General features: G+C 39.3%; 1 protein-coding gene across 21 annotated transcripts in view; it reads left to right on the top strand.

The window, feature by feature from the left end:
- The window catches only part of LIMCH1 (LIM and calponin homology domains 1), a 307,532-nt gene that overhangs the window by 267,758 nt on the left and 15,412 nt on the right, over positions 1-24,362 (top strand). For 10 of the 21 annotated variants that reach the window (XM_064487129.1, XM_064487127.1, XM_064487119.1 and 7 more), the window contains 7 exons: positions 9,656-9,746; positions 11,505-11,668; positions 15,228-15,333; positions 19,608-19,648; positions 20,384-20,464; positions 23,111-23,203; positions 24,054-24,158. In XM_064487129.1, the coding sequence (XP_064343199.1) occupies positions 9,656-9,746; positions 11,505-11,668; positions 15,228-15,333; positions 19,608-19,648; positions 20,384-20,464; positions 23,111-23,203; positions 24,054-24,158 (681 nt within the window). Of the gene's footprint in view, positions 1-9,655; positions 9,747-11,504; positions 11,669-15,227; positions 15,334-18,841; positions 18,917-19,607; positions 19,649-20,380; positions 20,465-23,110; positions 23,204-24,053; positions 24,159-24,362 lie in introns of all 21 variants that reach the window. The other 11 variants (XM_064487116.1, XM_064487125.1, XM_064487117.1 and 8 more) reach the window with 3 other exon arrangements.

Genomic DNA, 24,362 nt, shown 5'->3' with positions numbered 1-24,362 from the left:
TGTGTGCTCAACTTTTGAAATAGATAAAGTCATAAACTTGCTGTGAAAACAATTTTCATAAAACAACTAGAAAAGTATATGAACTAATATTTAATTAAGTGCTGGATGATAAGGTCAGAAGACTGGAGGGACATAAGATGGCAAGAACAGGTAAGATCGTCATTTAGAGTTTTGTCCAGTTGGGAAGGTTTTGCATGAGGTGGATTTTGAAACTTGTGAGATTTGCATTGGAAGGCAAGAGGGAAGCGAGCTATTCCACATGCTGGGACTAGCAGAAACAAAGGCATGGACAGCAGCGAGGACTCCACAAGAGGACCCCAAGAGGGGCTCACAGGGCTGAGATGTGTGGATTGGATGAGGATGACTGGCTGCCATGCACTCCAACCAGAGGGATGGGGGCTCCCACGGCCCCTCACAGTTATCTCTCAGATGTTTCCCAGTGGAAACATTTTGCATTTTAAAATATTAACTTTTGTAAGAAAATCATATCATAGCCCAAATACTAGACTCCTAGAATCCAGGACTGGAAAAGAATTCAGAAAGTCTTCTGATCTAAGGACTAATTTATCCTGTTTAGTGAGATGTTTTGAAAGATGTTTTATGTCTCCCTCAAAGCTAGTCCATGTTTTCTTGATCTACTGCAAGTTATGTTTGTATTTGAATCTCTTCTTGCCTTGATGATGCCGAAAACGACCCTTTCCTAAAATTCTGAAATACTCCATGCACTGGGTCAAAGATCAGTCCCTGCCTGAGCTTTGACTTACGTTGAAAATAAAGCTAATAATTGTATATGCAGCCGATGGCCATTGTGAGAATTTATGTGTATAGAGCACTTAGCCTGATGTTACGGTGACTCACAGAGATGCCCTTAAGTTATTCTTAACATTGTCATTCAATAAACGGGAGAAAGAAAGTTACCATGTATTTTTCAGAAGCCCGAAAGGGCGACAGGTGCAATGTTTTTTAGATTAAAGTAAGGTGTCAAAATTACCATCTTAAACAGAAGTGAATTTCAAACAAATGAGATGAACTCCTTGTTGTCTTCCAACTCAACTTGTCAGCCAGTCCAGCAGTAATTCTGTCCAGCAGAAACATGCAGAGGTGAGCAGATTTTCCCAGAAGGTGATGACCCTTGCAGATGCTCAGATGTTTCTTTCTGATGCTCTTTTTGCTTCTCCTGTTTCACTCTTCCCCACGTCTGGCTTCCCTCTGCCATCTCGGTCCCCAGGACCCCCACCCATTGACCTGTCACTCTGTTCTGTGTCTGGTGACCAGCTCCCTCTTGCCAGCTCTTCCCAACCCATGTCCTGCACGCCCTCCCCACTGGGGGGGCGCCTTCCCACCAGATTTATGGCAATTCTCCCTCGTAGACCCCGGGCCAGATTCAGCTGTGAGGTATCCAAACGACTTATCTGTGTTTCTCAAACGATTAACAAGATACATACGTTTTTTCTACCTTGGCAAAGCTCTAGCCCTTCCTCTTGAAAATTTGGTGGTACTTTGCTAATGTTTTCTGATCCAGGAAAACAGACAATCAGATCTTTCTTGAAACATTTCATTCTGCAGTGAGAGCAGGGTGAAGGCATTTGAGTAGGTGCTGTTTTCCTTACGACGGAGACCAACTGCAGATTCCTTTTAGATGGCAAATGTCAACAGGCATTTCTGTAGAAACTGTTCTTCTCCATCCAGAATTAATTGCCAGAGCGTTAGATTTAATGCTTTTTTCGAGTCATTAAACATATTTAGATACAGACGCATTTGCAGACTTCAAGAAAGTAAACATCAGGAACAATAAAAAACAAAAACAAAAAACCTAGCCCATCTGACCTGGATCAGACTTACACATCGTTGGTTTGAAAAGTTTAGGGCATGGAGAGGCTGGTTGTCCATGTCCAGTGAAAACAGATGTTTGGTGATACAAAAGTGAAAGGGGAAGCACTCGCATGACATACGGGGCACTTGGGTCATGATGCCAAAACAGAAATAGACCGATTTTCCAGGCCCGTGTCCAGATATGTTTTCAAGACTGGAGCCAGGAAATCACTCAGAGTCACTGAATAGTAGTAGCTCAGGACATTACATCTTCCAACCCGGAGAGCTTAAACGATCAGTCCAAGTTCTCGCAGCTCCCCTGTCCTAGAAGCCGGACCCCGTGAGCCCTAGGTCTCAGCGCTGTTCTTCCTCCCCCGCTTCATGTTTCCAATTCATTCCACAGACTTGTTCTCTGGGCGGGTCCGCCAGTAAGACTCTAGTTAAAATGAGCCGCCCGATGCCAGCTAGACGTGTGGCTAGACCGTGTCCCTCTCAGCCAGGAAACCGCCACCTCCCACCCGTGGCCTCAGGGCTAAGCCTGGCACTGGAGCCAGTTTGGATGGTGTCAGTCCAGGGGAGCCAGCTCCTGGACTGAGACCTTTCTGTGCTCTCATTCATTTGCTTCCAGGGATCTGTTTTTATTTACTTGTTTTCATTCTCGAGGCAGTGTTACCAATAGGAGAAGGGAAAGCATTCTCCTCTGTTCAGCTGTAACCAAAGGAAAGTCGGGGTCGGAGAGCACATTTTCCAGCAAGGCGGGTTTGTTTCAGGCTAATCTCTGAGTCTGTCAGTATTGGTTCAAACTGTAATTTTGAACTCACCTCCTTTGAAGTAATGGTGTGAGTACAGCAGTAACAAGCCTTCAGGATGGAGGATCCAGACAGAAGTAAATTAAACTGGATGGGAGACTTCCCTTGACAGCATATAGTCCCTCTCTCTCTCTCTCTCTCTCTCTCGATATATATATACACATACACATACACACACACACACACACACACACATATATAGCAGAATATAGAGAAGCCCATAAAGAAAGTTTAAAACTGCGTATTATTTTAGCCACTCAGAAATTAAGATTTAAAAAAAAAGTGCATCCTTCTCTTTTTCTCAGTGTATATAAAATATTTTTTAAATTGGCTCATGTTATTCAAATTGTGTTGTAACTTGCATTTTCTGTTAATTTATTCTGAATATTTTGCTAGTAATAGCCTGATTTTGATGACTAGCACGCACTTAAACTAAGCTTGAGGGTATAAATTCCATACATAATGCATCTAACATTTGTTTCCCTAACATATGTATGTCTGCTCTGGGCCAGATACTGTGCTGGGTACTTGCCCCCTCAGAACCTGGACTGGATCGCAAGTCCCGAGATGAGGTGATGGCTGGGGCTGGTCTGGTCTCAAGCCACCCTGGGAAGTGGAGACTTAGCTAAATTGTCCTGAGAGCCTCCAGAGAGTTCTCATCTTTTGCATAATAAATGGTAGACTGGAAAGGATGATGTGGACTGCTTTAGAAGGAAAGGGAGTGGAAAAGACAGTTTAAATCATTTCAGCTGTAAACTTGGGACTCTTCGGGTTCTGGACTGCTTATGGCTCAAAACCTTTAAATACCTGGGGACAGCTTGGAAGTGCATGTGACTCCAAGCCCAGATGATGGGGCACTGAGGTCACCTCACTTCCCCTGCCTGCTAGCAGTGTTGCTCTGGGTAAGTCACTAAGCCTCTGGAACCTCAGCTTCCTCACCTGCATCAAGGGGGCCATACTGGTCCAGACCTGACAAGCTTGCTCTGAGGACGGAGGAAGATAATCCAGCTCCAGCGGTGCTGACACGTGGCAAGTGCAGTGAATACTGACTGCGACTACAGTAACAACAGTATGTAGCCTTTAAAGCATCATTTTAAGGGAAGATAAATTGGGTCACCTGGGGTTCAGTATTTGCATGTTAAGCCACATAGAAATGCATCCAGAAACGTGATCATTCTTGACAGTGGGAGTTCCTCATTAGTCACGCGTAAGTAAGACATTACCAGAGTGAGGTGTGCTAGTAAAATAATCCTTAGTGAAGCAGTGCTGGCAGATTTGGTCTCCATCACATTGTACAATGTGTCTAAAGGACTTCAAGATTGATCTTACTGCACTGATTCTAAGGGGCACCCTGGCCGCATTTGAACATCTCTGGATCCGGACAGCCCTTACAGTCAAGAGTGCCCTCTGTCTAACAGGCAGTGTGTTTTCTTTCTTAGTAGTGTCTAAAATAGTACAACTGAACGCACTGGTGGCCTCTGAGATTTAATGAAATGTGTCCACTTCTTTGTTCATTGTTGGGCTGGGAAGGCTTTGGCTCAGTTTCTGTGGTTACTTCTAGTCACTGGAAACATCAGTGTTCTCCAGAGCGTCACTCATCAATATTTAACTGCAAATTTGTTGCCCAGCCTCAGTTTTCTATACTCTAATCCATCTGGGGAGACAACCTATAAATCAGTACTTTGGCCAGTCTTTTCTATATTGAAAATTGGTAGTTCTGACAGTATTTTTATATATTAACGTCATAAAACAAAAAATACTATTGTATATTAATATTTCTCTGTGTGGGGGATTACTTTAAATTACAAAACCCAGTTTGTTCTTTTGTAATGCTAGACTGGTTGATTTTTTTTTTTAATTGATGTATGGTCAGTTTACAGTGTTGTGTCAGTTTCTGGTATACAGCACAATGCTTCAGTCGTGCATGAATATACATACATTCATTTTCACACTCTTTTTCACTGTAAGCTACTACAAGATATTGAATATATTTCCCTGTGCTATATACATAGACTGGTTGATCTTTAAATGCTACTATCTTATCAGTTGTTCATGAAACAATATACACAGACACACACACACACAGCATATATGTGTAACTTCACTATAATAAAAGAGACTTTGATTTATTTAACTATTTCTACTCATTAAGTCTCTTAAAGAGCTTCAACTCAGGCTTGTTGATATATTAAAAAGTTTCAAAATCCATTAAGTAATATAAATGTGATGCTTATTTCCTGCCTAGTGTTTTAAAGGTGCATTTTAATGTAATACTATGTTCTTCCAGAATTGATACATGTTATCCACCATTAGAAAATGCTCATCTAGTTATGAGGATGTCAAAGCCACCCCATCCTCCAAAAAAAAGCACATTTTTGCTACTAGATGCTGTTGTAAAATCCTTCAGCTGCTTGAAAAGCTTGTTGCTTCAGGTTTCTTTATTGTCTTTTTTTCTAAACATCTAGAATTTGCAAAGAATTTTTTACGAATTCTTTTCCATTTTTTTGTGGTAAAATACACAATAAAGTTTACTATCTTAACCATTTTTAAGTTGACAGTTTAGTGGTATTAAGTACATTCACTTTATTGTGCAACCATCACCACCATCCATCTCCAGGACTCTCCATCTTGCAAAACTGAAACTCTGTACCCATTAAATATCGGTCCCCCTTGGCCCCCTCCCCTCAGACTCTGGCAACAGTCATTTGACTTTTTTTTCCCCTCCCTCTTTCCCCCATACCCTAGCCTCTGGTAACTACCTCTCTACTCTCTGTTACTATGGGTCTGGCTTTTTTAAATTTTTATTTTTTAGATTTTACATGTAACTGAGATCATGCAATACTTGTCTTTCTGTGACTGGCTTATTTCACTCAGCATAATGTTCTCCAGGTTCACATATGTTGTCACATATATTTCATTGTATATGGATGCATAATTTTAATATTTGTGTGTATATATTGTATATTTGAATATAATATTAATAGTTGTATCAGAATGTATGAATAATATATATACACGTTTTCTTTATCTATTCATCCATCAACATTTAGGTTATTTCCATATCTTGGCTACTCTGATTAATGCTTCAATGAATGTGGGAGTACACATATCTCTTCGAGATAGTGATTACATTTCCTTTGGATACATACCCAGAAATGGGATTGCTAGATCATATGATAGTTCTATTTTTAATTTTTGAGGAACCTCCATTCAGTTTTCCATAATGGCTGTACCAATTTACATTCCCACCATCAGTGTTCAACAGTTCCCTTTTCTCCACATTCTTAACAACACTTGTCATCTTTTGACTTTTTGGTAATAACCATCCCTAACAGGTGTGAGGTGATATTTCACTGTAGTTTTGGTTTCCCTGATGATTAGTGATATTGAACATCTTTTCATATACCTGACTTCAGTTGACCATTTGTATATCTTCTTTGGAAGAATGTCTATTCAGGTCCTTTTCCCAGTTTTAAATAGAGAGATTTGCTTTTTGGGCTATTGAATTGTAATAGTTCCTTACATATTTTGATATCAATCCCTTTTTGGTTTTACAATTTGCAAATATTTTTCTCCCATTCTGTGGATCGCCTTTCATTTGGTTAGTTGTTTCCTTTGCTGGGCAGAAACTTTTTAGTTTGATGTAGTCTTACTTGTTTACTTTTGCTTTTGTTGCCAGAGATTTTAGTGTCAAGTCCAAAAAAGTCATTGCTAAGACCAATGCCAAAGAGATTTCTCCATGTTTTCTCCTCAGAGTTTTATGCTTTCAGGGCTTACTTTAAAGTCTTTAATCCATTTAGATATTGACTTTTGTGTATGGTGTAAGATAAAGAGTCCAGTTTCATTCTTTTGTGTGTGGATACCCAGTTTTCCAAACACCATTTATTGAAAAGACTATCCTTTACCCATTTTGTCTTCTTGGTGCCTCTGTCAAAAATTAGTTGACCATAAAAATGTGGGTTGATTTCTAGGTTCTCTAATCTGTTCCATTGATCTATATTACATGTCTGTTTTTATACCAGTACCAAACTGTTTTGGTTTTTGTAGCTTGGTAATATAGTTTGAAATCAGGAAGTGTAATGCCTCCAGCTTTGTTCTTCTTGCTCAAGATTGCTTTTGTATTTCCATATGAATTTTAGGGTTGTTTTTTCTGTTTCTGTGAAAAGTACCATTGGAATTTTGATAGGGATTGCATTGAATCTATAGATTGCTTTGGGTAGTGTGGTTATTTTAACAATATTAATTCTTCCAGCCCATAAATATAAGAGATCTTTCCTTTTTGTGTGTGCCTTCTTCAATTTCTTTCATCAGAGTTTTATAGTTTTCATTGTACATATCTTTCACCTCTTTGGTTAAATTTACTCCTAAGTATTTTATTCTTTTTGGTGCTATTATAAATGGGATTGTTTTCTTAATTTGTTTTTTTTGGATAGTTCTATATTGATTTTGTGTGCTACAGTGTTAATGAATTCATTTATTAATTTTAACAGGTTTTTTTGGTGGAGTCTTTAGGGTTTTCTCTATATAAGATGATTTCACCTGCAGACAGAAATGATTTTACTTCTTCTTTTCCAATCTGGATGCCTTTTTCTTGCCCGTTTGCTCTGGCCAGGACTTTCAATACTATGTTGACTAGAAGTGGTGAGAGTGAGCACCCTTGATTTGTTCCTGATCTTAGACAAAAAGCTTTCAGCTGTTCACCATTAAGTATGATGTAAGTTGTGAGCTTGTCAGTTATGGCCTTTATATGTTTAGATACATTTTTCTATACCTAATTTGCTGAGAGGTTTTATCATGAAAGGATGTTGAATTTTGTCAAATGCTTTTTCTGTACCTACTGAGATGATCATATGATTTTTATCATTTTTTTAGAATGATGTATCACATTTATGAATTTGCATATATTGCATCCTTGCATAAAGTTTCTTTGTTTTTAAAGAATTCAATGACAATTTACACCAATGCATTAACTTTAAAGGGCTTTCATTTTGGTTACTTGAAAGGGAAATTTTGACTTATGAGTGAAATATATATACTTATGAAAGACCAATAAATCCATACATTTTTAAGAACCCATGGGGATATTTTATAAAGTATTTAATAATGCCTTTTCTAAAACCAGTTTTATTCTTTATTTTAACCTCTTAAAATTTATGAAATAGTTCCTGCACACTTTAAACAATTTAACTTTAGCCCTTTGTAATAAGACACTATTATTAAAAAACACTATAGACATTAACTTGTTCTCTTTGGTTGCTGAGGTATATTCTAGCCAGTATTTATTATAATATCAGTGGGAGAATTTTGGATTCACTATAGAGTCAATTAGCTCCCAACTAAAGATAATTTAAAGTTACATAGATTTTGTTTTCTGATTACACAAGTAATACACAGCATAGTCATTGTGGAACATTTTGGAATACAGAAAATATAGGAAATATATTTTAAAAGAAGGAAAGTCATCCAAAATTGAAGCACATTAAAAGTAATCACTGTGAACATTTTAGTGTATTTCCTTACTGTCTTTTTATATACATTTTTGATATATGTATTAGCAAGTGTACTTGTGTACACATAACATATAGAAAATCTTGTATGTATAGGCATCATACTGTATATATAGTTTACATTTTTTAACTTAACATTAGATAGTAAGTTTAGATAATAATATGTTCACATATCATTAACTATTGTTGAACACCATTTTTATGACTGCATAATGTTTTATAGGTATGTAGCACTTCATTCAACCATTCTCCAATTATTGGACATTCAGGTTGTTTCAAATTCTTTTAATGTTATTAGTTCCATCGGGCATAAAACTAACAGTTGAGGCAGTACTGAGAGGGAGGAACACAAGCATAAAAGTGATGAACTGAAGTACTACTGAGAGAGGGGAGCATCGTGCTGCCGTCCCGAGGGGGTCAGGCAACAAGCTCCAAGTCAGGGGGGCTCCTTGGTGGAAGCACAAGGGAGTGAAGGCTGAACTGGGGACCAAGCTGTAGGAACAGGAAAGAAGAGATGGATATGAAGGCTATTGTGTTAGGACCCTGGCAGGACTTGGCAAATGATGGGCACTGATGAAGGATGAGTCAGGAAATACTTCAAAGTGTGATATGTGTGGTGGGGAAAACTAATGCCATAAACAAGAATGATCAGATGTGGAGGAGGGGCTTATTTGAAGGTAACTGTTAACAGATTGATTATGAGCCATTTACCATGACACTGATGGTCAGCTCAGCCAAACTGAAGCTTTGATGGACTCTCAGGGCTGGAGGTGAGCGTGCAAGTGATAAATGGATAGACAATGTAATGGTGAGCCTGTGGGAGTAACTGACACGTTTGAGGGTGATTCTGCACAGGTGGAGGAAGACAGTTGAGGTCTTTAGGAATGACCCATAGTCTAACAAGAAAAGGAATAAGAACCAGTAAGAGAAGAGGAGGAGGGGAGGGAGAAAGCGAGCAAGCAAGAAACAGAATGAAAATGAGAACTTGGGTAACAGAGAATTGTTAGGAGTCCAGGAAGGAAGGGAACTTCAAGAGTGAAATCCACAATGCTAAGAGCCACTAGCATCTATGCTGAAGACAAGCTACTGAGAGGTTAACTGGAATCTTAAAAAAAAAATGTTTTTCACTGGATTTGACCCTAAGCCAACTTTAAAGGCATTTGGGAGGAAGTGGGTGGAAACTATGGTTTTGGAAATTTGGTGGTGAAAGGAAGTAGAAAGTGGGGATGTGCCTCTGAGGCAGCCAGAGGAGGTGGGGAGGTGTGGGGGTATGTCTGCCCCGTAACCTGGTGCCCCTTTAACCCTTCTGTTCTCCTTCATGGAATGTCTCCTTCCAACAAACCCAGCCTTTCACCATAAAGCTACCTAGGAAATAGAAAAGAATGAATTCAGATAGGAAACTCACCTTGTTGGCCTAAAGATTACTAGTAGGAAAAAAAAAAAAAAAAAAACAAAGGAAGAAATCCTTTACCTTTCAGAACCTTCAAAGAGATTATTTATTCAAGGTGGAAAAAATCTTTCTTTTAGGCAACCACTGAAGAAACTGAAGCAAACAGCCAAGAAGATGAGAATGATGGTGAAAAAACAGAAAAAGGGAATACAGAAGTTGCCTCATCAGGTTTGTTTTTATAACAGACTAGTTTTAAGGTAAATCATGATAACTCAGGATACAATAAAAACAGTCAAGGAAGGTAGTCAATGAGGTCCTATAACTGATGTGGTTGTGCTGCCACCTAGTGGCTTCCTGGGAGAAATTCTGACCATATGATTTATCTTGGTATAAACAGGAACCTATGCTTTTTTACTACCTTGTTTTGTTTTGTTTCATTGAAAGTTTATCTCCATCATCATAAAAAGATTGTATTTCCCCAAGTAAATAATGCTAAAAACCTAGGGTTATGTTTTAACACAAAGTAACAGCGATAGATAAGACAGCTTAAAAAATATACCAGGAAAATAGGTGCTGGAATAATAAATCTGGTGAATAACTTGAAAGAGTAAAATAGTAACACAAATATGAACAATGGGTATGAATGAAGACCCTCTCTTCCATGAAGTAATATTTCTCAGTATTTTAACACATTTTTTTTTCTTTTGGTAAAAATTTTTTATTTTTAAAATAAATAAATACCTCTCACCCTCTTCTAATACCAAATTATTTTTAAACAGCATCTTAAAATAAATGTCATTACTGAAAATTTTAGCATATATTTTTCAAACTAGACTGCACTCCACATTTTGATATGCCCCCTCAGGTGGTGACTTTTCCAGCCACTTTATTTATTTATATATTTACATTTTTTTAGGTCTGTCTGTCTGTATGTATGTATTTTAATGGAGGTACTGAGGATTGAATCCAGGACCTCGTTCGTGCTAAGCACACACTTTATCACTAAGCTATACCCTTCCCACCTCCACCCACTATAGGGTGTACCAGATTCTTCCTTATAGATCCGAGAACATGTACCTTTCATTGCATTATAGAAACTATACAATCCTTAACACACTTCAGTTATGAAAACATGACGTTAAAAAGGAACATCGAAATACAAAAGGAAGAGTCAGGCTGCCACTCATCTGGATAGAAATTATCTATAAATGTTCTCCCGCCCAGCCCACCTGTCTTAATATTTCATGTCAGCATTTTATTTCATGTGGTGTTATTCATATGTAAACCATGACTCTTGTTCAGAACTTAAGTTTTTCACAGTGGGGTTCTTTGATGTTTTTATGTTGCTTGATTTTGTAAATAATATCACGAAACAGCTTAGAGAACTCCAGCATCTGACACTCTTGTATACTCGCATCACACTGTCATCCAGCTTTGTGTCGCCCGGCACAGGATAGGTCCTCGGTGTACTCAGTGGCATGGCAGTGTCGACTGAAATAAATGTGCAGCCTAAAAGTTGAGAGTTATGTTTTATTTGGTGGGAGGACTTGAGCCGGGATGACAGCCTCTTAGTTCGCTCTGAGGGACTGCTCCGAAGAGGTAGGGGAGGAGCTAGGCTATATAGGAGCTTTACAACAAAGACCAGGTTGTTGGAACAATAAAAGATTATTTGTTATCTAAAGAAAACCAGGCATCTCAAGTTAAAGAATTTAGTGCTTTTCTATGTATGGGAGGAAGCACACATTTGGGCTCATTGAATTCATTCCTTTGACAAGCACCTAGCTATCTAGGGCCAGTGTCCTGTCCTCTTTTATTCTGGGTCCCTTCAGAGTGCACCACTGTGAGTGGCTGCAGAGGCCGGGCTGCAGGCTTGCATTCTTTGTTTACTGATATGGTTTGCAGTATTTTTCGTTCGCAGTAGGACCAGGGATCCTTTACCTGGTTTTCGTCGTCTTCTCTACGCTTCTGAATGTAACTCCATTTCAGAGCCACAACATTTTACGACAACTGTGACTCGAGCCAGCCCGACCGTGGCCTTTGTGGAGCTTTCCCCCAGCCCCCAGCTGAAGAACGAGGTGCCAGAAGAGAAAGACCAGAAGAAACCAGAGAATGAAATGAGTGGGAAGGTGGAGTTGGTGCTGTCACAAAAGGTGAGGTGGGATAAAGCCCTTAGACCCACGATTCACGTGGCTTCACCTGCTGCCGGCTGCTGCAGGGGCACCACTTCGTAATGAGGGTTTATTTTCTCTCCTAATCTTTTCTCCTATCTTTTATCTATATTTTTTCTAAATACAAATATAATGCATGTTCATTGCAAAAAAATTTAAATTCATGTAGAAAGATATCTTAGTCCCTTTGGGTAGCTATAACAGAAAACCATGACTGGGTGGCTTATACACAACAGAAATTTATTTCCCTCAGTTCTGGAGGCTGAGAACTCCAAGATCAGGTGCCAGCAGATTTGATGTCTAGTGAGAACCCACTTCCTGGTTCACAGCTGGCTGTCTTCTTGCTGCGTACTCTCTTGGTGGAAGGAGCAGGGAGCGCTTCTGAGTCTTTTTTTTAAGGACACTAATGCCATTCATGATGACTCTGTCCCCATGACCTAATCATCTCCCAAAGGCCCACCTCCCACTCCCGTCACCTTGGGGGTTGGGGTTTCAACGTATGAATTTTGGGCAACATAAACAATATATAGCTATATATTCTAATGTATGTTTATATTTATAGTGATATAAATATATAACAAATCTATCAAATAACATATGTGAATATATGTATAGAAAAATGTGGAAATAAAAAACATAGAGCAAGAGAGAAAAAGTCACTGAAACCTGCCTCTCTATTAAGAATAATTGGTATATTGGTATATATATTCATTAAACATCTTTGAAAATTTATTTTAAATGATTACTTTTTCTTTATAAAGAATTGATACATTTAAAAGAGAATGTAGTATAGATATCTGTTAGAAAGCTTTGCATTTAGGTTTTAGTTTGCTGGGCATGATCTTGCTTATTTGTAGCTTACTCCATATTTTCTTTCTAATATTTACTTGTTTTATAGCAATGGTACTTCTGATGCCTCTGAACTTGAAGGACAAGGAAACTAGAAAATTATTATTCTGATATAATGGGTTTTAATGTCTTGTTTTTATTAAATTTCTTCTTTGTTTGGAGTCTCATCTCATTCATAATAATTTGGTTTGTTTTCAGGCACAGAGTCTGAAAATCTTCATCTTTTATACCAATTATCCTCAACCTTGGCTACCCTTTAGAATTTAATAAATACCAAGCACACTCGAGGTTACAGAAATCAGAATCTCTGGGAGCAAGGCCCAGGCATCTGTATTTTTAAAAGCTCCCAGATGATTCTGATGGGTCATCAAGACAGGGAACAGCTGGCTTGTGCGTGGATACTATATGTGGTGGTGTTCCAACTTCAAAAGTTAACCCTGAACTTGGACTTGACTTTAGAGTGAAAAATTTACCCCTTTTGGTTCCAGTTCATACATCGTCTGCTCTGTGCACCTACCATGTGCCAGGCGCTGTGCAGACCTGTAAACAAGACACCGCCCCGACCTTAAGATGCTGAGAATGCTGTGTCTTTGGTGGAGCCTCAGATGCCGTAATGCCATCTGGGGATTTCAGACTCTCGCTATTTCCCATAGAGGATTTTTATACATAGAGGATTTTATGCATAGAGGATTAAAAGATGCTTCAGAAGTCTGAAAGGAAGAACTAAACTGGAGGAAAAACACTGGGGTCAGACAGGATTTCCTGCCTTTGCAGGTGTTGCCTTATCCACATTACACTTGTAACCATTATTTATTTATTCTTATTCCAAATTGACCTTCTTTCCTACATAAATATAAGCTGATAGGGAAACTCTACATCACTGCTAGAAAATACATTTTTTAAATCAAACAAAACGAATACCGTAACATAAAAAACATCCCTCCGCGTACCTCATCTGTGTGATCTGTCTTCAGACCACCAGAGCCACACCTTCCGTACTATGGAAAAATTGTTTTCAGGGGCTCTTAACTCTGCCATATGTGTGTGTGCTTGTGCACCGTGTACCCTTTGTCCATCTGGTAAACTTTATTCTCAGAATAATGTTTTTGAAGCATAAAATACACAGGATTACCAAGTTTTCCTTGGTGTCAGTTGGGACCAAGTACATGTACTGTCTGAGTTCTGTCCTGTGGGCTCCAGGTTAAGAATTTCTGCTAGTCGATTAGCAAATGGAATAATGGTCTTCTAACCCAATACTTGTCACACCCTGTGGATTTCTCCTTTGCCTACTGTACAGTTAGCTTTTAGAGGAAGGGGATGACAATGGTTGTAACAGCTTTTACCTGACCTCTCTTGAGAGCATTACCATTATAAAGCAAAATGCCCATGCACACAGCCTGACCTTTTTACGTAGTGGTTATTTTGAGCATTTCTGCTGATAGTTAACTGTTTCATTTACAACCGGGCATTATCCAAAGCACATTTTTGTCCAACTCCACCATGGAAGATATGGTATGCAGTTGAGATTTGAGGGTTGTTAACATGGGTGTGTCTGGGGCTTAGTTTTTGCTGCATGTTTGACACAGAAGTTCATTAGGACATCTGGTTGACTCTGTGATGCTGAATGACTAACTGTAGTTTCTTTAGGATTCCATTAGGGTGGAATATATTATTTATCCAGAAAAATAAAATCCTACTAAAGAGAAAATCTATACATTAAATCATCCTGAGGCCCAAATTATAGATCAGCTTATGATGAAACATAGCCTCACTTGTCCTACTGGCTATCAAATTAATCTCCTGGGAACAGAGCCGCCAGGCAGTGAATCAGAGAAAGTCCTGAAAGCAACTGAAAGGACATGAACGGATACAGCCAAGCTCCTCATTCCGGTCTTTGCTCAGAGTCTACTGAGTCTTATTTTAGTCATGAGTTTGGTTATCTTGTCTTTCAGCGACAAAAAGGAAGGAGGGTGCTTCTACCAAAGGCCATGCAGATGGGGGAGAAACAAAATAAGATTATATAACAATAACAGGAAAAATATATTTTTACAAAACAATTTTTAAAGCCTGTAATTTTGGAGCCATTTACCATAAGGCCATGTATGATCTCATGCCTCAAAAATCCCTTAAGGGCATCGTCACTATGACACTGTTCGAGATGATGGTTATTTATAATACTGCTCCTTTGTCAACAGGCAAGGTACGTTGTCTTTAATGTGCTTTGCCCAAATTTGTAGGATGTTACGTAATGTCTCAAGAATAATGTGCATTAGAAGGTAATATTACTTAAATATTTACTATTTATGTAATAAGGGTTTTTTTTTTTAATCTTATGTGGAGCATCTGACTTCCTGACATTACAAGTTCAGTACCAAGAAGAGAATCTGTGTTTGATCCCAGTAAGAAAATGAGACAGAGTGATGTATAATCTCAGAGATGGAATACTGTCATCTGAGTCTGGAGAAAAGTGATCATCAAATGTTTATGCTCTAGCTTGATTTCTCTGAAAAACTAAGCTCTATATTAATGTAGAAAAGCATGAAGGGGGTTTGGAGAAGGGGCAGAATTTTCCATTTAAAATGTAAATGTTTGGGTTTGTAGACTTACGTAATAGCCGTGGAGCCTTAAATTTTTTATTGCATTTACTAGTGGACAGTGCTTGTGATGTTTATGTCTGTTACCCATGGTCCAGGTGGGAAAGCCAAAGTCTCCAGAACCAGAAGCAACCCTGACGTTTCCATTTCTGGACAAAATGCCTGAAACCAACCAGTCACATTTGCCAACTCCGAGTTCTCAAGGTAAAAAGAAGGAAATGTTTTCTTTCAGTTCTACATATTCCACTGGGCCCACCTCTAGCGAAATAGCCTCTATTTTAAAGGCATGTTACCTCCTTTGTGTGGATGTGCCTTTAGCCGTGGTGTTTGTGGAATCCACGATGACTGAGTTACCTTCAGAATGGAACCTGAGGCTGCATTTTGTTTTCTGTTGGCTTAGCCAGGAATCCCAGCTGCCAAGGCCACTTGGCCAGCCAGGCACTCTAGGCACAAGCGAGCCTACACAAGTATTTGAGACCTGAAAATAAATTTTATTGGCTCTCAAATGTAAAAAAAATAAAAATTACAAAATAAAAATATCAGTAACTTTAATAAAAAGTATATGATCTTAATATTATGTCAATTTCACTCATTGTTAATTGGTTAATTGTCTAGTCCTCCTAAAATATCCATTTAACTTGACAATGGTTTTGGAAGAAAGTAGATTTTCTCACTCTGTAATAGTTCTGGAGATACATGATGATTACTGAGAAATCATTCACCATCATAGATTAAATGTGTTACTCATAACCAAAAACTTTAATCTCTCCAAAAATTCTTTAAAGCAAGAATATATTTATTATATTCATATATATATGAGAGAGAGGATATATATTGTCTTGTGCACATACATATAGGCTGAGGATAATATGTTTCATATGTTTGATACATTTTAATACATTTGATGTAATGTCGGGGGTTGGGGGGTGGCCTCTAAAAATATGGGAGTTTAGGGCCTTAGAAGATCTTAAAGTGTCATTGACCACTGCAAACTCCCCAGGTACCTTTAGGCCATGCATAGGTGGTGAATTCACCCCTTTACTCTTTAAGAACCCAACTTGAACCCCTGTATCTTGGTAAGAACCCTGGGTGCCCACGACCACAAGAAGGAGCCTTATGGCTGTGAACAGTGGGAAGAGGGGTCCTGAGGACTCCATGATCCAGAGGGACTGTGCTTCACGAGAGACAGGCTACTGGGCTTTACTGGCGTGAATTCTCTGTCTTTACTGCTAGAGTTCAGGAGGCAAGAACTGTAAGGTTTCTTGTTTTTCTTTTTTAGTGTCCTTTCTCTAGGACATGTTATAGATTTATCAGTCCAGGCAAAGAGAGGATGTACAGGGTCATTGTGGCTGGCAATGTATTTTTACTTTTCTTTTCGAGGACGGGCACTTATGTGGTAGAATCCAAGTTGGCTTCTGTTAGTCTTTGTTGATGGCTGGGAGATACCCTGGGCTCTGTCTACACAGCAGGAAGCACTTGGGAGGGAGTTAATCAGTACACAGACTGATGATCACTAGTTTCTTAATGTGGAAACAAGTTCAATATTGTCTTCAAAGCATTTGTTTTAAATTTGTCAGCCTTACTGTCCTGAAGAGAATTAACAAAAATAAATTCTTAGAACTGGGACAACAATTGTCCCTATTTAGGTTTTAATTCTGCCCTATTTCTAGCACTTTTAAATTGTGCTGATAAGTAACATAGAGAGGAAGTACATATTTTAAGCCATATTAATTAGTTTTATTGTCTTCCATGTTTTTATGTTTCATTAAGGCATTTCAATTTTGTAAAATGTGCTGTTGAATAAGGGACTTTATTTCATGCTTTATCTAAGTCAAATGATTCAAAATTAAATTTAGTAGCACTCGAGCATTTCAAAAATTATTCTTCAAGACAGAATTTGTCCTATGCTTGTTCCGTACTCTCGTGTGGCTCAGGAAGCTGTAATTAGAGCTGCAGGCTCTGGGGACACTGCCTGGGTTCGAATTCTGACGCCTCTAGTCGTTACCTGTGTGGCCGTCCCCACCAAGTTCTCCCAAATCTCTGCCATCTGCAAACTGGAAATAATAACAGTACCAACTTCATAGGATGTTGGAAGGATTCAATGAGATAAACCAAAAAAAGCATTTAGTGCAACACCTGGCCCAGAATAAGCACTAATAATATAATCTAGTGGTTGCAGAACAGTTGCAGGAGGAGTAGAAGTGGAGCAGGATGCCAGGCAGGAGCAAACTATTTTTAAACACTTACCTTAAAATGGGAGTGTTTGTATTGTAGAGATGGAGCTTTGGGTAGTTTTCAAACACGAGAAGGTGGCAGGGTCTCCTGCAGGACTGGGTAAAATGCAGCTCCCTGGGCCCCACCCGTGCAGTGTCTGATTGAGCAGGTCTGGGCTGGGGACACATCTCTAACAAGTTCCCAAAGGTGATGCCGCAGATCCAGGGACCACACTCTGAAAACCACTGGCTCAAAGTATGTGTTTGAATTGTGCACCCAAGACATTGCCGATAGATACAAAAATAACAGTAGTACTTGTCTGGAGTGTGTAAAGTTCCTGTCTTTCAAGGAGCAAAAGACTTCTAATAAACCAAATCTTAAAAGACATGATTTGTCTTTAATTGGGAGGAGGGAGTATAGGGTTTTGCCCAGATATAAAAAGTCAATGCACATTTATATATAGTCTTTTAATTGAAGTATAGTTTGTTTACCATGTTGTGTCAATTTCTGGTGCACAGCACAGTGCTTCAGTCATACATGAACATACGTGTATTTGTTCTCATATTCTTAGTGCACATTTAAGTAACGAGTCTGGGGCCACACATCAAGTCCAAAGAAGTTACAGGATCAGGATAGAGAGGCCTGGGCCACATCAGATGTTCTCCCCCCAAGAGGGTGATACCACTACCATCTCCACAAGATTGTCCGTTTCTAGACTGACCATACCAGCTGCTGAAGCCCTGTGGGGCACCCTGGTGATGTTCCCCGGTTTCCCTTAAATGTACACACGTGCATATATAGTTCTTAAAGACTGAAAACATTTGTAAAATACATTTAAAAATGACAAATTTCCTTTTCTCAACTATCTCCCAGCAGTAGAAAGATATCACCAGTTGGTGTTTCAGGAAGGTATGTGCACATTTGAAAAAGACTGATGTCTTTATTTTCATCAAGAATGATGACAGACTAGCACAGAGTTTAAGGATGCAAATGCTCGCCGTGAGCTCCTGTGTGGTTGATGCCACCGATCACGGACGGACACGTGGACATCCTTCTGTTACACACATGCATAAGTTCTGCCAGACTTCCATAATAACCATTATAAAGTGTACAAAGAATAATCGAACTCATCTCTGCTGTATTTTATACTTTTCCAGGGTTCTCGAAAAGCAATGTAAACTGTGCATTTTGCCCTTTCACAGCACATCATCTGATCATTTCGAGATGCAGCATTTTAACAATATCATACCACTAAGTATGAGCCACTAAAATCCCAGCCAGCACCAAAGAAGACAAACAGTAGCATAAGCTGACCTGTCTCTATTGACTTTTGTCCACTTGTTCAGGTTGTGTTGTGTTTTATTGAGATATTTTAGACTTTAGATTTTCTTACTCTCAGTTCTTGTATGAACGAGAGCCGGTCCTCCGTTAGTGCTTGGGAAGCCTCACCCCCTGTTTTCATGGTTTTCTGTTTATTCTGTCCTGCCATCTGATCTAGAGTCACCTGGCACTGCCAGCGTTCCGCTGAGAGTTCAGAACTCTTGGCGACGTTCCCAGTTTTTCTCGCAGTCAGGTAAAATGCATACTGAGTAGCTGTATTTCTTTTGTGCAAAAATCCATGTTGCGGGCAACCAATGATATGTGGTACTTTTCTTCATTTCTGATTCCAGGTGGGGAACATGCTTATTTCTGGCACACAGTTAGCAAAGACCTAGTTCTTTGTTATCCATACCAGTTACACTAAAACTGGGAAGCAAATTCACAGAATTTTACTTTGACTTTGAAAATCCAAAGAAATAATAATATTCACCTCTTTCTTTATAGTCCTCTTCTTTGAAAAAAAAAAAAAAAAAGATGAGAAGCATTTACCAGGAACTGGTAACGGCTCTCTTGTTAACTGTGTCACTCTCTCCACTTCCTGGATGATGCCTGGCCTCTCTCTGTGTGATACTTCCCCAGGCTGGACAGTGAGGGAACTGGTCACTCAAGCCAGAGTGCAAGGCGCACTGAAACCAGCACTTGTAGGAATAGATTTTGCTTCCTAGCCTCTAGTACCTGGTGCTAACTGATGTACTACACTTTCGGTGATGGGTACAAACCGCTTCAGGGGTCTGCTTTATTTTGATTTTCTAATGCCCTTGGCTTCCCACCCAAAAAAATTGGTTTGAAACTGACATAGCAACCACATTCTGCTGAGATGATCAAAAAGAAAGACAATTAGAAGCCACTCACATTGTGATCTTTTCCCCTTTCTCTGTGTACAGTGGATTCTCCAAGCAGTGAAAAGTCACCTGTGACTACACCTGTAAGTAACTCCTTTAAAGAAATAAGATCATGCATTAAGTTTGATTTTAATTTATAAGGTATTCGATTTGCTGGACCCTCTTAGTCTCAGATTCCATCGCTTGGGTTCCCCCTTTGGTTCATGCATGCATCTTCCATTATTCCCGCTCACTCTCTTGGCTCCCAAAATCACAGAAACTTTTTTTAAAAGACCAAAAAAAAAAAAGTCTTTGGCTTTGCATGTTTCTTATGTGGGCCCCCCTGTCAGGGACTCTGCTTGCCTGGATCTCTGGTGATGCTGGTGGATTGAATAACCTACTTTAGAGAAGGCTGGTGTGGAAAAGCAGTGGCAGTGAAAAAGACTAGTTCTGCAGGGCAGCAAACAGCACTTTTCACAAAATGCAGTTCTGCTGAAATAAGCATTCCTGTTTGCTTGGACCCAGGATCAATATGCAGAATGAGTATCTCATGCTGAGGAGGGTGGATACGTTTAAGAAATCACTTCTAAAAGAAATGCAGTGAAAGCCTTCCCGTGCCAGTGGCTAATTACTTCATGATTTCATTAGCTCCAAAAAGGTTCACAGAATCATACCAGCGTCTTGGAAGTAACTCAAAGAGGGACTAAGATTTTAAAGTGGGTTCTGCCAACAGAGAGCGCCGTTAGCTATGTGGAGGCTTCTGCTTCTGCATGTCCCTTGCCCTGGCGTGGCGCTGGGGACATGGCCCTATTCTGATCATGGTTTTATCTTCCAAGCAGTTTAAGTTCTGGGCGTGGGACCCGGAAGAGGAGCGCAGGCGACAGGAGAAATGGCAACAGGAGCAGGAACGTTTGCTCCAGGTAGGACCGGCTTTGCTGCTTTGTTTTTTCTTCTTTTTCTTTCTTTCTCTTAATTTCTGTTGTATTAAATAGATGTTTGTCGTAGGAAATGCATGGAATCGGCTTCTTCTCGGAAGTCCTGAGTCTAAGTCCATTCATTTTGTATCCATGAGGCAAGAATGCCCTTTATCTAATTCCTCTGACCAGAGGTTACACTGATGACCAAAAAAGGAAAATAACGTTGCACTTCGAAAAAAATCCAAGTATTGATTAAGGGCCACCCCACCCATTTGTCACCTCCTTAGCTGCCAATCAAATTCCAGTCCACAAGGGGTGGGAAAGAATCATCAGAAAGCTATTTGATAGCTTACATGTGAAATAAAATTTGGTCTGGGTCTTGCTCCTTAAGTAGAAACGTTTACTCCCTCTTTGAGCAAAAGCTGCTAATTTTCAATTCTAGGAAAATGCTGGCTGTAAACTTACCATGCTCCTACTTGTTTTATGCCAGTTTTGTAGAGCAACAGAGCTTCAAAAAGTAACCTAGTAACTTTAGAAACCTAACCTGTGCTGAGTACTTGGAATGTGCCAGACTGGCATATTTGTAGGTGCTTGACATATTTGATCTAATTTAACTCTCACAAAACTCTTCAAAGTATGTCTTATTAGTCTCAGTTTGCAATTGAAGAAATTAAAGCTCAAAAAAGTTAAATAATTTGTGCAAGGTCACATCTCTAATAAATGTTGAGCCTTGTTTCAAATCCAATCCTGGATGACTCTAAACCGCATGTTCTTCCCACTCCACTCCCAATGATACTGATTTTACCCAAAAAGTCATAAAGGAAAAGAATGTTAAATCTCATTAATTTTTGTGACTTTCTGCCACTGCGTAGAAAGCAATGCTTAATGCAAGTTTATTTTGCTTGTTTTTTCTTATCTCTTTGTTCTAATCTTTTGGCTTAATTCCCAAGGGTGGGGAGCAGGAGTCAACTAGATAATCAATTGTAGTGTGGCTCTAGGTCTGCCCGTTAAGTTGGACACTTTTCAAAATTACATAAGAGTATACCTTCAGTACAAAATCATTAGTAAGAACTAGATTCAGCACAGTCCCAGGGCTGTTGGGACTTTTAGGGCCTTGGAGACCCCAGACCAGTCCTGGTCATCTGCTATTCTCCTGGAAATCAGATGCCCGTTCCTCAGATAAATGGTGAACAACAGGAGTCAGAAGTTCCAGAGTGAAGAAGACGGGCAAGTATGTTTCCCATGGTGGCTCTCTGTCTGTTACACTCTGAAAGGTGTGGACTGTGGGCTTACAGCAAGTGTTTATGGGGAAGGAAGGGTGTGTGTGTGTGTGTGATAGTTGTATCATATCTTTCACTTCCTGCATCATCAGTTCATCCACTTGGTGCAGGAAGCATGTGATGTGAGTTTCTAGAACCAATAAACCTATGGAGCTTTGCTTGTTTTTTGGCTTTTTGTGAAGTTTTAAGGTCTATTTCCAACATTCTGAAACCTCCTGAAGAACTTCTCTAAAACTTTACGTCAAGTTTTGATAACAACATTGTTGACCAACAGTGGTTTTGCCAGAAGGTAAACAGGAACATTAGGCTCTAGACAATCCCAATAAAACCCTTTTGCGTCTACGATAATGACCTAACAAGTGATGCCTGGAGGACACCTCAGTGCCTTCCCCAAGAAGATGGAAGCACAGGCTTGTCTTAGCTTCAGAGGGAGGATTGACAGTTACCAGCCTAAAATATTTGACTGTGTGTGGTACAGTCCAGTGAGTCCTCTGTCTCTGACGTGTCAGGGATGCAATTCTCAAGGCATCCAGGGGTGTCAGTTCTCATCGGAAGCGTTCATTTTAATCTCCATGAACGCATTTCTTCTCGTCAGTGTCAGGGACTCCAGTCCCATTTTTAAAGCTATCCTTATCGTTACTATCCTTATCTTAGAGTATTTTACTTTTTCCCCCCAAAGTGGTGACTAGTGTTGTATTGTTTCTGAAAACTGATAGCAGTTCTGATTTTGAAGCCTTCTAACAGGCTGTTTAAAAGCTACTCTTAATTCAGAAGGACATAAAGCTAGGAAGAGTCCATTTTAGGAGAATGGCTGCAAGCAAAGAGTAATTCAGCTACTACTAAGCTAATTATCATCTTGTCCACTTTGAACCTTTCTCCATTGTCTATCTTATAAACCTATGAAAGGTTTTTGTTTGTTTGTTTTTTTAATCTTTTAATAAACTCCCCCAGCAGCAACGTATTTCTCTTAGTGGGATGGCAAAACTCATCTCTGAACAGCCCAGTAAAAGCAAACTCTTGGTTTAACCTACCTCTTAGGACAAAACCAATTTAAGAAAGATTTTAGAATCTCTCTGCTTTTTCATCTTTTCTCTTTCCATAAGCGGCTGTCTGACCATAGAAAAACAATCCTGTGAAACACTCTCAGCAGAAAATCTTGTTCTCTGTTGGATTTTTATGTCCCTAATATGTTTGAGGACCACAAATGGTCTTCCCCTTCTGTTGCGTGAATGGGTTAGATTCAGAACGTTACAACAAGAAGACAGTGGATAGTCTTGTGACACATTATACATGATGGCTCAGCGGGGGAAGTGTCCCGATGATGCATGCAGTGGTCAGCTCAGAATAATCTATGGAAATTCCTCAACAGGAGAGATACCAGAAGGAGCAGGACAAGCTGAAAGAAGAATGGGAAAAGGCCCAAAAGGAGGTGGAAGAGGAAGAACGCCGATACTATGAGGAGGTAGGAAATTCCCCAGGAGGAGTTTGACCGTGAAGCCCCACTTCCTCAAAGTCCATCAGCACTTCCCGTGGGATGTGCGTGCATGTGGCAATGTCACAGCAGAACACCATCAACCTTTTAAAAGGGTCTTATCCTATAGGCTCTAAAAGATCACTATTCTCCCAAATTTAGTCTGTGGTTAGGGCATCGAGTCACTGTCAAAGGAGACAATATAACCATATCTGTTCTCTAGTCACAGAGTCAGATTCTTGATTTATCTTGGAGAGATGACATCAAAGTATTTTGATTTAATTACTCGTGTGTTTGTTTGAGGCAAACATGTTTAGTAGTAGTGGCTTAATATTAATTTTACAAGGCTAATTTTGATAATCGAGGCTAAATGAACTCTTACTACCGCATTCACCACATGGTACTAAAGAGATTCGGAGGGGAGGGGGATTTGGTTTTGTTTCATTTTTTTTAGAAATTCAAGAATTTGAAGGGAGCTACACTTTATGTATATTATCTAAAGTTTGTTTAAGATTAATACTGTTGTGAATTTTATCTTCAGTAATACTTTTTGTGCATAATCTGATCCCCAATAGCATTTCTAATTAGGCTTCTTGAATCACACAAAGTAATTAATTGGCAAAATTTTTATTTTCCTAAATTAAATGCTAATTTCTAAATCACTGCCCGTAGAGAGCATTATGTGATTACATGCTTTTAGAAAATAAGAACTTTTTTTAAGTGCCCTGCTTATTTGCACATAATTCCAATGTTCTCCTAAAGTTCCTTAATGAAATTTTTCTCTTGATAAATATGATTTTTTCACTTTCCCTCTTTCATTAATTCCTATCCTTCCCCTTAGGAGCGAAAAATAATTGAGGACACTGTGGTTCCATTTACTATTTCTTCAAGTTCTGCAGACCAGCTGTCTACATCCTCCTCTGTGACTGAAGGCAGTGGGATAGGGGTGAGACCATAGATTAAAAGCAATTTGTGAAATAAATAGTCCAACATAGAAGCACAAAACCACAAGGCCAAATTTTCCACCAGCTTAAATCCAGGACTGGCTATTTCTCTAGAATCATGTCAGCTACTACATGGCCATTGCACCCCATGGTACTGTCATTGCCACAGCCAAACCCTTAAGTCAGTTCCTGAGAAGCAGTAAAGA

Source organism: Camelus dromedarius, chromosome 1 (assembly GCF_036321535.1).
Source record: "Camelus dromedarius isolate mCamDro1 chromosome 1, mCamDro1.pat, whole genome shotgun sequence".
In the NCBI taxonomy this organism is placed as follows: domain Eukaryota; kingdom Metazoa; phylum Chordata; class Mammalia; order Artiodactyla; family Camelidae; genus Camelus; species Camelus dromedarius.
This window is presented reverse-complemented; position numbering and strand designations above follow the sequence as displayed.